Source organism: Harpegnathos saltator, unplaced genomic scaffold, assembly GCF_003227715.2.
Source record: "Harpegnathos saltator strain DR-91 unplaced genomic scaffold, Hsal_v8.6 scaffold54, whole genome shotgun sequence".
NCBI lineage: Eukaryota > Metazoa > Arthropoda > Insecta > Hymenoptera > Formicidae > Harpegnathos > Harpegnathos saltator.
Window position 1 is genome coordinate 1,732,057 of NW_020230360.1, and position 14,230 is coordinate 1,746,286.

Sequence of the window (14,230 nt, forward strand, 5' to 3'; positions counted from 1 at the left end):
GTCGTAGAAATTGACCAATCATAATCCGGTAAGAGAAAAATAATCGACCGCGATTGGTCAATTTGTACGACTTACGGCTCTTAAGGCTCGTCTACAATAGCTGTAAGAGTAAGGCTGTAAGGCTGTAACGTAAGCTGTCAGCGAATGAAAATATTTCATTTCGTGCCTTGCAACCTTACAGCCTTACTCTTACAGCTAATGTAGACGAGCCTTATGACTTCTATTGTACACGAGATATAAGAATTGGCGAATCACAGTCAATTATTATAAAAATAATCGGCTATAATTAGCCACTTCTTACGGCTTACAGCTTACAACACCTATTATAGACCAGGCCTAAGGCTGTTAGGCTAACATTACATTTGTCGTACGAAAATCTTTTCGAATAGGTTGATTGGTTAATAGAATATTTCTAGGATTGCTTCGCGTATGTATGCCAATCAATGGCTGCGTTCAGAAAACACAACGGTTACCACAGATGTCTATACTATACTAGATTGCTAACTTCGATCTTTGACCTATACAAGAGCTGTGTCCCGCCTATTTTCCGGTTCGGCCATGAAGACCGCCAAAACATGGCGGCGGTGTGTGTTTGTAGTGCGTACGTGAGTATCCGATGCGTGTGTAGTAGTGCTGTACTGTAAGTATGTGATACCTGATGTGTCTACACTGATGTGTCGTATCTACTGCTATTTATATTAGTAAAACTGCAAATATATAAACGAGATAATGCCAAGTACATGTTGCATTGTTAATTGCAATAATACGAATAAAAAAAGATATCACTTATTTAAGTAAGTAGAATACATTTATATATAATAAATGTTCGAGGTTTGTAATATGTGAGGGTTATCTTGCAATTAAACATTGTTAATATTTCAGATTTCCGATAAAACGTCCAGAGATTTAAAAAAAATAGATTTGTGCAATCGGAGGAAATTTTACACCAAAAAAACACCATGTAATCTGTAGTGCTCACTTTTTACCTATAGATATCATGGAAAAAGCAAATATAAGTAGTGTTCTATTAAAAAATTTGGCTGTGCCATCAATAGCTCTGAGAGCTCCTGCTTGTGACACTGTTCCTGCATTTTATTCTTTATATGTATGTAAAAAATATTAATACAAATACTTTGACATATTTTGAACTGTATATATTCAATTTAATTTTAACCTTTACCAAACACTTAGATTAGCAACACCTTATTAATACACACATCTTTAAATGATGATATTCTTTCTTGTTCGTATTTTTGAAATTTACAATACTTATTCGGCATTATCTCGTTTGTAGATTTGCAGTTTTACTAACATAAATAGTAGTAGACACATCAGGTGTCACATACGCACTACCACGCACTACTACATACGCATCGGGTATTCACATACACACTACAAACACACACCGCCGCCATGCTTGGCGGTCTTCATGGCCGAACCGGAAAATGGGCGGGGCACAGCTCTTTTGAGAAGTTAGCAATCTAATATAGTATAGACATCTGTGCCTTGGTCATCGAAATGTAATATGGTATAAATATTCGTGTTATCTTCAGCATAGCTACTCATATAGCACGTAATATTTCTATATTACATAATATTATGTGCTACGTGGGTAAAATAGTAAGTATTATCTTCAACTATCTCCGGGCCCCTCGGAGCTCCCTTGCCATTACGAAAATTTATCCAGGGCTGACAGTCTTCAGTATCACTTCGTCGGTGGCGCGCGACTCAGAAAACATATTTTTGAATAATACGATTCAATAACGGATCAGTGGTGCGATTCTTTAACTTGTTATTGGAGTTAACGACACTTTCGTTATCGTTGCGCAGCTTTTCTACGATACACAAAAGCTGCGCAACGATAACGAAAGTGTCGTTAACTCCAATAACGAGTTAAAGAATTATGCCGCAGGTGGATTTCTTCATCGTTAGATAAACGTCGTTTCATAATTTTTAACTGTACTTCATCGTTAGATGAACATCGTTTCATAATTTTTAACTGCACTTTCTGCACGCATCTTTACAATTTTTCCTCTTTTCTCCGCCCCGTCAAGTGACAAATACATAAAGCCAACGGCACACGGTGCTTGTTTTTGTGCCGGATTGCTTGCTGGATGAAAATACTGCGTTTTGATTGGTGCATTTCCATCCATCTTCGGAAATGCACCAATTAGAACGCAATATTTTCATCCAGCAAGCAATCCAGCACGAAAACAAGCACCGTGTGCCGTTGGCTTTAGGCCTGTTCGTTTTGTCTGCACTGCTGAACTAGTGCATTAAGTTAAAATGAGACAAACATAGGTTTTCTCACTTCAACCTGTTGCACCAGTTCAGCAGTGCAGACAAAACGAACAGGCCTATATTTATCTGCTCCAAAATGCAGAAAGTATATAATGTGCTGAAGTTATGAGAAACGAGTCTCAAATGCTACGGTGCATTCATGCTGACTCAACGGTTGCGTGTTTACGCGGGAGCATCTCGGACGAACTAACCTCAAATGTGCACGCCGTCTGCGTTAAATATCCCGCTTGGTCATTAAAGATTCATCTCTCACGACGAACATGGAGTTTCTCGAGAATCCCGTTTTCAAGACCAAGTACTTGAAGAACAAGCTTCGTGTTAAATTATGGGAGAGCGATTTTATGGAAAAGTACGGACGCAAGCCTAACAAGGTGAGTCGCCTCGCGTTCTCACGTTCATCGACTAACTTCGCGTTGACTGAAGTTATTTGCCTTGCCTTTTATATTTGCTGCAATATGGCCCGCTTGTTGGATAAATCATACACTTGATCATATATTTGATCTTAACTTTATGCAATAAAGATATGGCTCTGTCATTCGTGCGTCGTGAAGAACTTTGTACATATGGCTGTCATGATAGCAAAAGCTAACAGAAACAGGGTCAGAGAAGTTACTTTTGGGTAACAATTGAATAGTAATACAGCAAAGATAAGGAGTTAATTCTTTCAATGTTTAATGAGTAATGGTAGAGTCACTCATTACCCATTGAAGAAATTGATCCAATATCTTTACTTTTTTATGCATTCTGAAAAATAATTCATTGCTGTTATCATTATTCAAGAAGTAACAAGTTGTTACAATGTGTTATTTCTTTTGCCAAGTTCTGAAGATTCTTTTATGATGCTCTGCTGTCCACTTTATGTATTTTATACTGCTCAAAGTAACAATTATTGTAAGTAACAATAATATATTCATTACCCAAAGATATAATTACAATATTATTACAATTACTAATGGTAAAAAGGCATCATTATTACCAAATTATTACTGAAAAAAATAAAGATTTTACAAGTAATGTGTTACCATCCATATCTGTAAAAACGATCATATTATCAATACAATATATAGGTTGTCCCATTTTAAATGAGCTAGGCAGAAATTTCAAAAAATATGAAAGAAACGTTTCAGACAAAAGTATGATTTCAAAGGGGACATGAAACAACTATGTCATTTTGTTTACAGATGGCGCCACTTTCAAGATATTCACTGATCATTACTTTTCTTGAATGAAAATCCCTATCTTTTATTATATTATTCTTTTCTGCCAATTAATTTGAACAACAGCCTGAAACATTTTTTTTAGTTGCCTAATATTTAAGAAAAACTTGATAAATTTTTCGATATTTAACTTACAATATCTCGCTAATTATTTGTCAGAAGAAAAAGTGGTATTAGACCTTTTTACTCTATTTAGTCTCAAGAATATATAATTACAATAGTGCTCTAATTTTTGTTAACATATCGATTTTTGGAAATTTCAAAATCATCAAATTAACAAAAGTCGGAGCGCTATTGTAACAATATAGTAATACGACGTATTGACAGCATATTCTTGAGGCCAAATAGAGTAAAAAAGTCTAATATTATTTTTCTTTCAGACAAATAGTTACAGAGATAAGCTAAATATTGAAAAAGTTACCAAATTTTCTTTAAATATCTCAAAAAACATTAGACAAATAAAAAAACGTCCCAGACAAAAGTTGTTCAAAATAATTGGTAGAAAAGGATGATATAATAAAAAATTGGAGTTTTCATTTAAGAAAAGTAATGATCGGTGAATATCTCGAAAGTGGCCCCATCTGTAAACAAAATGATATAGTTGTCTTATGTCCCCTTTGAAGCCATCCAACTTTTGTCTGAAACGTTTCTTAGTATCTTTCATATTTTTCGAGATTTTTGCCTAGCTCATTTAAAATGGGACACACTATATAATTAATGTAGTGCTGTGCTCTTACCTTATCTCATATTCCTCTTTCATTCCAGAATGACATAAAAGAGGCTGACGCAATTATTAAAGAATCTTACAAAATGTACTGGAAGTTGAAAACGCGCGCACTCGAAGAAACTTTGACAGACATAACTTTCTGCGATGATGTGCGAGACAACGTTTCAAACGCGTCCCCGCAGAAACCGACGGGTGACGAGAAACACGATAAGAAGCCGAGCCCGGAGAAGATCACGAAAGACGCGGAGAACATACATCCGCACAACAAATTGCCCGCGGCTGCCGAGAACTTGGTGGAAAAGTCCGACTCGGCGAACGTCAAGGGAGTCTGGGGCGATCACCTGAACAAGAGCAAGGAACAAGCGCCGAAGAAGAAGCAGTCTCTGCTGATCGGTAGATCGTCCTCCTTTCAGCTCTCCAGGAACAAGTTCGAGAGCTCCTCCTTCACCAAGCGAAATCCGCGGAAATTGTTGTCATCAACTAAAATAAGAACCAAGCCCGAGAAGACGAGCTCCAGCCAGTCGAGCGTCGATCGCGTAGAGGCTCCAGATGTTAGGAATGACCTCCGCGTGGCTGCAGAGACAAAGCTCATATTCGGCGACCCAGTGAAGGTGACGTTTGAGGGGAGCAAACCTATGCTGCACTCCATCAACGCGGTTCAGCAACTGGTCGACGGCCACGTGGCCGGTGTGACCCGTAACCTGGACCAAGGTTGGCTGGACCGCTGCGCGAGGGACAGTAACCGGGAGATATCGGCGTTCGTCTCTCAGAGGCTCTCGAACAATAGCGACTCCGGCGTGGAGTCGATGGAATCTAGCATACACTCCCCGAAGGACATACCGTCCACCGTGATGAATCCCGCAGCGTCGCCGATGCAGTTCTCCGACGAGGAGGACTTCATATGCAACAGTGATTCCGAGGAAGAGCGCAGGAACAAACGTGTCGGGAACCTGAAGAAGCGCCTGAGCGATCAAGAAGGCCGCCCCGCGAAACGACTGTGCGTTGAAATCGGCCGCAGCGAAGCAACCGACGCCAATACGTTCGAGTCGACTCTTAACATTCACGCGAGTGTCAATCCGGTGCATAGTGAGTCAAAAACTGACGATATTCACGGGCTGAAGTTGACTCCTGATGTTGATGCTAGCTTTGAACCGTCGAATGAATCTGCTAGGACTTTGAACGTTTGCAGAGAGTCTGCATGCGTCGGGTCGGATGTTGTTCTGAGAGACAAAGTGACGACCGAGAGTACTTCTTGGGTCAAAACCGACCGGACCAAGTGCACTTCAAAGACGGTGAATACTGCTGCCGAGTTGGCCGGCTCTGCGAGCCGAGAGGATTCTTCTTTTTTTGTAGACGAACCGGCGAAGCAACTAACGTCGCATCGAAGAGCGAAGCAAGTTCCAGTCAACGACGATTCCGATCCTGATTACGTGGAGCAGAGTAAGAAAAGTAGAAAGGCGAAGACGAAGACGAAAAAGAGCGCCACGGGGACACGTTCGGTAAAGAAACCTGCAGGCCAACGGAGCAAGAAGAAAGCAACGAGCAACGCAGAGACAGCCAACATGAGGAGGTCTGCCAAGACGCGAGCGAACTTGCAGGAAGATGACGAAGAACGGAATTCGGGTTCGAAGGCCGGGACGGTCCCTATTTACGGCGTGGAAACGATCGAGGCGGTGCCGCGCTTCGCGATGAACCCAACGACGAGTGGAGATCTGATCGCGCAATGTTCCGAGTCCGTTTCCGCCGCCGAGTCCGAGAAGGACGTACCCGTACTTGCGAGAACGAAGACGAAGCTGACTGACAAAGAGAAGCTGGAGAAGAAAATGGCCACTGGCACGATGAATGATAACTTCGTTAGGATCAACCTGAAGAAGAAAGTGTTCGTCAGGGGCAAGAAGAACTTCAATTTCTCCAAGTACAAGAAGAATCAGTGGAAACAGAGGAAGAAGGACCTGGCGTCCAGCGAGAGTAACCTGGATGCGGCTGACCTGATGGACAAGAACGGTATGACGTGTTTCAAGTGCGGAGAGTCGGGCCACTTCGCTAGGAACTGCACGGTCTCCAAGGGCGAAGCTCTGCTGCCTTTGGAGGAGATCGACGAGTCGTCGAACTTCCCGACTCTTCAGGAGGCCGAGAAGATGGCGAGCCAAGGCGCCATCGTCGCTCACAGTCACAGGATCGATCGGCTGCCCCAGAGACCGTCGTTTTCCACTGAGAAGGCCTCAGATCCTCAACATAAAGAAGAAGAAAAGGGGAAAAGAGAGGAAGAAACGGTGGAAGAGGTCATGGCGAAACTATTCAGTGATGACTTCGCGGACCCGGTTGAGGAGAAGGCTACGCCCATACTCGGGCACAAAATACCAAAGGAACTGTTGTCGCGACTATTACCACCTCTGATGGAAGTGGTGAACCCGTTGTATCCCACGAACCAAGACGGTGGCCTCGTCGAGACCCCAACGGAAGTTTTCGAGGCGCTACGCTTGTTCGGCCATGAGAGCTTCAGAGCCGGCCAAGAGAAGGCGGTGATGAGAGTGCTGTCTGGCCGGTCCACCCTGGTGACGCTGTCGACGGGCTCCGGGAAGTCCCTGTGCTACCAATTGCCGGCCTATTTGTATTCTCAACATTCGCGCTGCATCACTCTCGTGATCTCGCCGTTGGTCTCCCTGATGGACGACCAAGTAACAGGCGTGCCTCTCTTTCTGTCGGCCGCGTGCTTGCACACCGGCCAAAGTCCGAAAGTGAGGGAGCAAGTGATGCAGGCGGTGAAGGACGGCAAGGTAAACATCCTGCTGGTGTCGCCGGAAGCGGTGGTAGCCGGCGAGAAGTCCACTGGCTTCGGTGCGCTGCTCAGGCAACTGCCGCCAATCGCGTTTGCCTGCATCGACGAGGCCCACTGCATCTCCCAGTGGTCGCATAATTTTCGGCCGTCCTACCTGATGCTCTGCCGAGTGCTGAAGGAGAAGCTGGGCGTGAAGACAGTGCTGGGGCTCACGGCGACCGCCACGCGAGCGACGGCCGAGAGTATAGTGAATCACTTGGACCTGCCTGACGGTATGGCCGGTGTTATATCGGACGTGCCGATGCCCAGGAATCTCGTCCTAACAGTCTCAAAGGATGGGAACAAGGACCATGGCCTGATAGCATTGCTGAGGAGCGAGAGGTTCCAGGAGTGCGATTCTGTGATAGTCTACTGCACCCGCAGGGAAGAGTGTGCGAGAATCGCAGGCTTGTTAAGAGTGTCCCTACAGGTAAATATTACAGGAATTACAGGTAAATATTATATAATATAATACAGGTGAGAAATACAATATGCAGAATATCACTGTTGGACTGTTGGATACACCGAGAACCGCTGTTTTTAGGTGACGAAGAAATTAGTTGAAAATGTAGAATAATATTTTGTAATTGAGACATCCACAGCAAGATTCGTTAAGTCAAAATATCCATTAAGTCAAGCGCACACTTATCCGATGAATTTTCAATACCGGTTTACTGAAGAACCAAGAGAGAATTGCATAAGAAAATATTATTTTACATTTTCGTCATATTATTTCCACGTAGAACCTTTCATCAACACAGTGACACCTTACATAACAATGATTTAAAAGATTTTATGATATTAAAACTGTTCACACGTACCGTTGTAGGATTCGCGGAATTCTGAGAAACCAAATGCAAAGATGTCCACGATAGCCGAAGCCTACCACGCCGGTATGACGGCGCTCCGACGCAAGGTCGTGCAAAAGGAGTTCATGAGTGGGAAGATCAAGATCGTGGTCGCCACCGTGGCGTTCGGGATGGGCATCAATAAAGCGAACATTCGTGCCGTCATTCATTACAATATGCCGAGCACCTTCGAGAGCTACGTGCAGGAAGTTGGTCGTGCCGGGAGAGACGGTCTCCCGGCGCACTGTCACCTGTTTTTAAACCCGATGGTACCGTATCATATCCGACTTCAATCGCTGAAGTCCTCCTCGAGACCTGCGACTAACTCGATCGACACTTCGCCTAACTTGACCCGTTCTTTTTAAACAGGAGGACAGTGACAAGTGGGAATTACGCAGACACATACATGCAAACGGCATCGACAGGCATACGATCAGACATCTGCTGCAGAGAATTTTCATTCCCTGCTCCTGCGCGAAAATAAACGCAAAGGACTCGGGCCGAAGATGCCCCGGTCACGAGGTCGCCCTCTCGATCGACGAGACCGTTCAAGCCCTCGACATCACGGAAGAGATAATCTCAACGTTGCTGTGCTATCTGGAGCTGCATCCGAGGAAATTTATTACTGTACTCTCATCCGTGTACGTACGGGCCCGCATCTCGAGCTACAACGGGCCGCAAGCTCTGAAACAAGCGGCGCAATCTGTAAGATTTCGTTCGAGATGACCGCCAGATACTGTAGTAGATACATTGACTGCGTTCAGAAGACAAAGCTTTCAGTGAGCAATTAGTGACCGTTGGTCATCTTTACTGTTACATCCTTATGTTTAGACTGATAACGTTGACGGATTATTCAGCCGTTGTGTTTTCTGAACGCAGCCATTCGTTGACACGTTTACTGTCATGGCCATCAGTGTGATGAACATAATCGTGTATATTGCTTCTTACTGACTTATATATAAAACATGGTTGAGTGCACACGACAAATTAAATATGCAGTCGATGAAGAAACAATGGAACGAACCAACAAACATACAGGATGAAATACCTAAAACAAGCCACCTAAATAACTTTGAAAATATGCAAGATAGAAAAAAATGTTAAATGCAGAAGTTGTAGGATTTTAAGTAACATCATGTAGCAATATTAGTATGACCTTGAACAGCGTCATTAGGGTTACAGAAAGGTCACTTTGAATTGTTTTAATGGAAACTTCCATTTTTCATTATCTTTTTCTACCAATTAATTTAGACAACTTTTGTCAAATATTTTTTTATTTGGCTAATATTTATTTAGCTATTTAAGAAAAACTTGGAGGTCGCCTTGAATTTTTTAAATAGGAACTCATTTTTATTATATAATCTTTTTCCGGCAATTAATTTAGATAACTTTTGTCTGAAATATTTTTTATTTGCCTAATATTTTTTGGAATATTTAAGGAAAACTTTGAAGACTAATTTTTTCAACATTTGGCTTACGATATCTCGGAATACTATAACTATTTATCGGAAGAAAAAGTGGTACTAGACTTTTTTACTCTATTTGGTCTCAAGAATATGCTGTTGCCCTAACTTTTGTTAATTTGATTTTGAAATTCCCAAAGGTTATCTAACAAAAATTAGGATATTATTGTAACAACATATTCTTGAGATCAAGTGGAGTAAAAAGATCTAGTACTCCCCTTCCCCCTCATTGTTTCTTCCGACAAATAGTTACCAAGATTTCGTAAGCTAAATCTTGGAAAAATTGCCAAATTTTCTTTGAATATTTCGAAAAATATTAGACAAGTGAAAAAATGTTTCAAACAAAACTTCAAATTAATTGGTAGAAAAGGATAATATAAAAAAAAATAAGAGTTTCCATTAAAAAATTCAAAGTGACCTTTCCGTAACCTTGATGACGCTGTTCAAGGTCTACACTAATATTACTATGTGATGCGACACTTAAAATCCTATAACTTCTGTCTTTAACATTTTTTCTTTCTTGCATATTTTCAAACTTATTCAGGTGGCCTAAGTTAGATTCCTCATCCTATATACGTTGCGAATTCTATATCCATTCGTCGCATATTTGGTGAGTCAGACTCGAGTTGAACATTGGAATAATCAGTAGAAGTCAGCGTGGTGGTCAGCGTGCTAAAACAGAGGAACGCTGCTACTCAATTTAGTCAGTTATCACAAAACCCGTTAATCGTTATGAAATTGCCATGACTGATCGAACGATCGTCGTGCTTAGATAAGACACATTCCGCAAAGAATTTCGCCTGACAAAACGGATTTTGTTTTAGTCTCCGCCGCTCGCGATGGCGATAGCGCTGGATATGCAGAAGAGGATCACACACGAGGACAGTAACGTCATAGAGTTCCCAGTGATCGACGTTGCATCGGCCATCGGCTGGGACAGCGGTGTCGTGAAGAGCCACCTTAAGGATCTGGAATGGGCGGCAGGAGGTGAGAAGAGTGTCCGTGAAATCTCGCTTCTACGGGTCTTCTTGCTTTCTTGATGAAAGAATGTCATAAGCGAAGAAATACAGTCTAAAAATTCTTGCAAGATACTTTGAATTAAAAAGATAAGTTCAGAAAATGATACGAACGAGCCTAAGATTTACGTGACAGGATCATGCAAAAAGGTAGATTAAAAAAATAGGTTTCACGTCATGTTAACTTCATAATTGGTCTTTGTTGGTCAGAGCAAAAGGAAAGTGTTCAGGCTATTTTGCAAATCGTTTGTAAATCATTTTATAGATATACCTTTTTACGTCAACGTATTTTGAGAATTTTTTAAGGATGACCGTGGCGAAACATCAGGAGTTTCAACAGTCAACCACAAAATAATGGGTTTTGCAGTGCAATGATAAAACGAAGCAAAATCTCAATTTCTGCGCTCGAGCAATATAATCGAGATAAATTGCAAAAACGTAAACGCAACATTTGTCTTATCACTGATAAGAGTTCAGAGAAGAGCTCGAAAGTCTGGACTTTTATCGTTCGCCTGGACTAATTCGACTAAAAACGATGCTTTTGGCTTGTTTTATCATCACAGCGCAAGACCCGCGCACAGTGTCTGCGATTTGTTATGATTTTTATATGTGAACTTGCTCTCTTGGGAATTTGTTTCATTCACATGACTGGATATGCCTTGTAGCTGACGGAAAGATGAAGCGCTCGGCTATATCAGTACATTATGACAAACTCGGCCTACGAGTGAAAGCGCCGGGCGATCTCTCCGACGTCGAACTGGACGAGGCGCTGGACGCGCTGATCGCGCGCACTCGGTCTCAGGAATCCTCGTGCCTGCGCCAGCTCGAGATCATATCCAGCGCGCTCAGTAGAATCAGCGTGTCATCGATCAAGTACTGTTTGGTCTTGGATGAGGACGTAGCGAAGAAGTCAGAAGAGCTCAAAGACACTATCCGAAAGTATTTTCAATCGGACTCTCCTCTGGATAACGTCGATATCAGTTTTCAGGTGCAGTTCTTGATAGGAAGATACTCAATGGCGAGTTCGACTGGGCTGGTACATCAATGCACAACAAGACCGGTGTCATAGTCCATTCTTTTATCTATTCTTTATCAAAAAAAAGTTATGAATTTTTATTTAAAGACTTACAAGAGCTGAACGTCAAGTGAAGATACAATAAAACAAGTGATAAAAGTTCGTATCGGCAAAACAAGAAATCAGGCATAGTAAATTGTTTGCGAAGTATTTGACGAAACGTTTCGACCGCGACTTTGAATTCTTCTCGATGTTGAAAAACCAATGTTGACTCGATGCGATGCAATAATCCATGATACAATAGTCGGTAAAAAGTTAACGGCCAGAGATTGATGTCAAGCATAACTTAAGTTTGATGCAAATCTCTCGCATTTAATTTCTTTATTTAAACACGTTTATAGCATGGATTATCGAATTAATATTGCGTTTCTTAACATCGAGAAAGATCGAAAGCTATGATCGGTTGTTTGTAACAATACATTTCTCTAATTTATTTCTCTTTTGTTTTACTATATAGAGTGTATAAAAAGTACCGGGATGGCTAAATATCTCAAAAACAAAATATTTTAGAAAAAAATATTTCAGACAAAAGTTGTGACTTCAAGAGGAACATAAAACAACTATATCATTTTATTTACAGATGCCGCCACTTTCAAGATATTCACTGATCATTACTTTTCTTAAATGGAATTTTTTTATATCATCTTTTTCTAATAATTATTTTAAACAATTGTTTTGGACTTTTTCTTATTTGCTTAATATTTTTTTTTAGATATTTAGATAAAATTTAGCAACTTTTTTAATATCTGTAACTATTTGTCGGAAGAAATGTGATACGAAACTTTTTTATTTTACTTTGGTTTCAAGAATATGCCGTTAAAATAGTGTCCTAACTTTTATTAACTTGTTGACTTTTGGAAATTTCAAAATAATCAAGTTAACAAAAATTAGGGCATTATTGTAACAACATAATTTTGAGACCAAATGGAGTAAAAAAAGTCTAGTGCCACTTTTTCTTTCGATAAATAGTTACCGAGATATCGTAAATTAAATATTGAAAAAATTACCAAGTTCTCCTTAAATATCTGAAAAAAATATTAAGCAAATAAAAAAATGTTTCACACACGAAAGTTGTTCAAATTAATTGGTAAAAAAAAAATTGGAGTTTCTATTTAAGAAAAGTGAGATGATCAGTTGTGAATATTTCAGTAAGAGTAGCGCCTCTTTATCCGGCTCCATCTGTAAACAAAATAATATAGTTGTTTCATGTCCCACTTGAAACCATACAACTTTTGTCTGAAACATTTTTTTTCTAAAATACTTTATAATAGTTTTCGAGATATTTCGCCGATATTTTTTATACACCCTGTATAATGTAGACATATGACATAACTTATTTTATCAAGTGTACGTAGACATCTTATATATCTTTATTTGTAACCTTTCGATTGTGTATTGTAGTTTGCAACTCTGTTTGCAATTTGTTTCGTTCTATCTTTCGTTTTAATGTTTTGACGGCCGCTGTCATGTATATACATAGCTCCATCCTGCCATCATAATTATCATTTTATGAGGAAATATTTCTTCGTGATAACAATTTATACAATTGCGATATCATAGGAGCTATATAAAGCCAGTTATGTACTAACGTACAAAAAGACTGCACGTTTCTTCAGATATCATCTAAACGAGCTCTTGAAATTTATCAACGACAGTCGAACTTTTTCTGACACAAGTGCGACCGTCTAAGTGTTTAGATCTTTTTAAGTTCATCTCTTCAGATGATGTAGTCGATCAAACAATCCGTACAGCATCTACAATCTACAAATGAACTTGAGACCATCTTAAGAAACGAACTACAAGCTTATTGCCAACTCGCATTACTTGTTACATCATGGACTGTTGCATCACATTGAATTAGCATTTGTGTCTTCCGGCATGGAGAGGGGTACAAAGTCGCGAGCGAAATGCTTTTGTAAGAGACCTCGTAATTTACACTAAGCCCGACTTCTTGTTTTACCAACACACTTTGTGATTCTTGCGCCCAGTCGAATTTATCGCAAGACTTCGTGCAACGGTTAACCGACTGCCTGCATCTATTCGAGCAAGTCCAAGATTTCTCTCTATCCGCAGGACAAAGTGCCAAACGAGCACCAGATCGCCGCCGACGTGCGCAGCTTGGTCCTGTGCTACAGAGACACCAAGTTCACCGGTCGCGCCGTGGCTCGCATCTTTCACGGGATACAAAGTCCGAACTACCCTGCGATGATCTGGGGCAGGTGTCGTTTCTGGCGGGCACATCTCGCCGCGAACTTCAACGGGATTTGCAGAATCGCCGCCAAGGAGATCCTGGCGCTGCGATGATAGCAAGACCGGGGTGAAATAACGATAACAACAGTCATAAGAAAATACAATTCTTCTCGCAGCTTACATTCAGTAAACCTTGTCGGTTAAATACGCGCAATTTTTTAAGGCTTCTGGTCCCTCGCCGTGAAAGGGTTTGTGTGAAAGAAGACTTCGGGCCGCTGGAATGTGCTTGCAGAGAGATCCGGACTTCTCCCTTGAAGGTCGATCAACGGTAGGATGACCGTAACACGAGGTTGTTCATACGGAATGATCGACTAGGCCTCATATAACAGTCATTTTGTAATTGTTCGGCGACCGTCAAGGAAGAAGCGTGGTGTTCGCATTTTACAATCATGCTCCAGCGACTTGAGGTATCCTTCCGTAGAAAATCTTCACTTGGAAATGGCGCGCAAGAATTTTCAAGCGTGTTACTTCTTACCTCATTAGTCGGCGAGCAGCCAGTAGCCTCAATTCGCGTA

General features: G+C 41.1%; 1 protein-coding gene and 1 long non-coding RNA gene across 2 annotated transcripts; both read left to right on the forward strand.

The window, feature by feature from the left end:
* The first annotated feature begins 616 nt into the window (after nucleotides 1-616).
* Nucleotides 617-986, forward strand: LOC105183084 (uncharacterized). The gene is made up of 2 exons (XR_003113623.1): nucleotides 617-794; nucleotides 883-986. It is a non-coding gene; the product is annotated as an uncharacterized LOC105183084 (long non-coding RNA).
* A 1,334-nt stretch (nucleotides 987-2,320) lies between these two features.
* Nucleotides 2,321-14,093, forward strand: RecQ4 (RecQ4 helicase). Its single transcript, XM_011140952.3, has 7 exons — nucleotides 2,321-2,672; nucleotides 4,284-7,493; nucleotides 7,893-8,180; nucleotides 8,281-8,616; nucleotides 10,199-10,361; nucleotides 11,056-11,378; nucleotides 13,539-14,093. The coding sequence occupies exons 1-7, from the start codon at nucleotides 2,562-2,564 to the stop codon at nucleotides 13,767-13,769; spliced, it is 4,662 nt and encodes a 1,553-aa protein (XP_011139254.1). The 5' UTR covers nucleotides 2,321-2,561; the 3' UTR covers nucleotides 13,770-14,093.
* The last annotated feature ends 137 nt before the right edge of the window (nucleotides 14,094-14,230 follow it).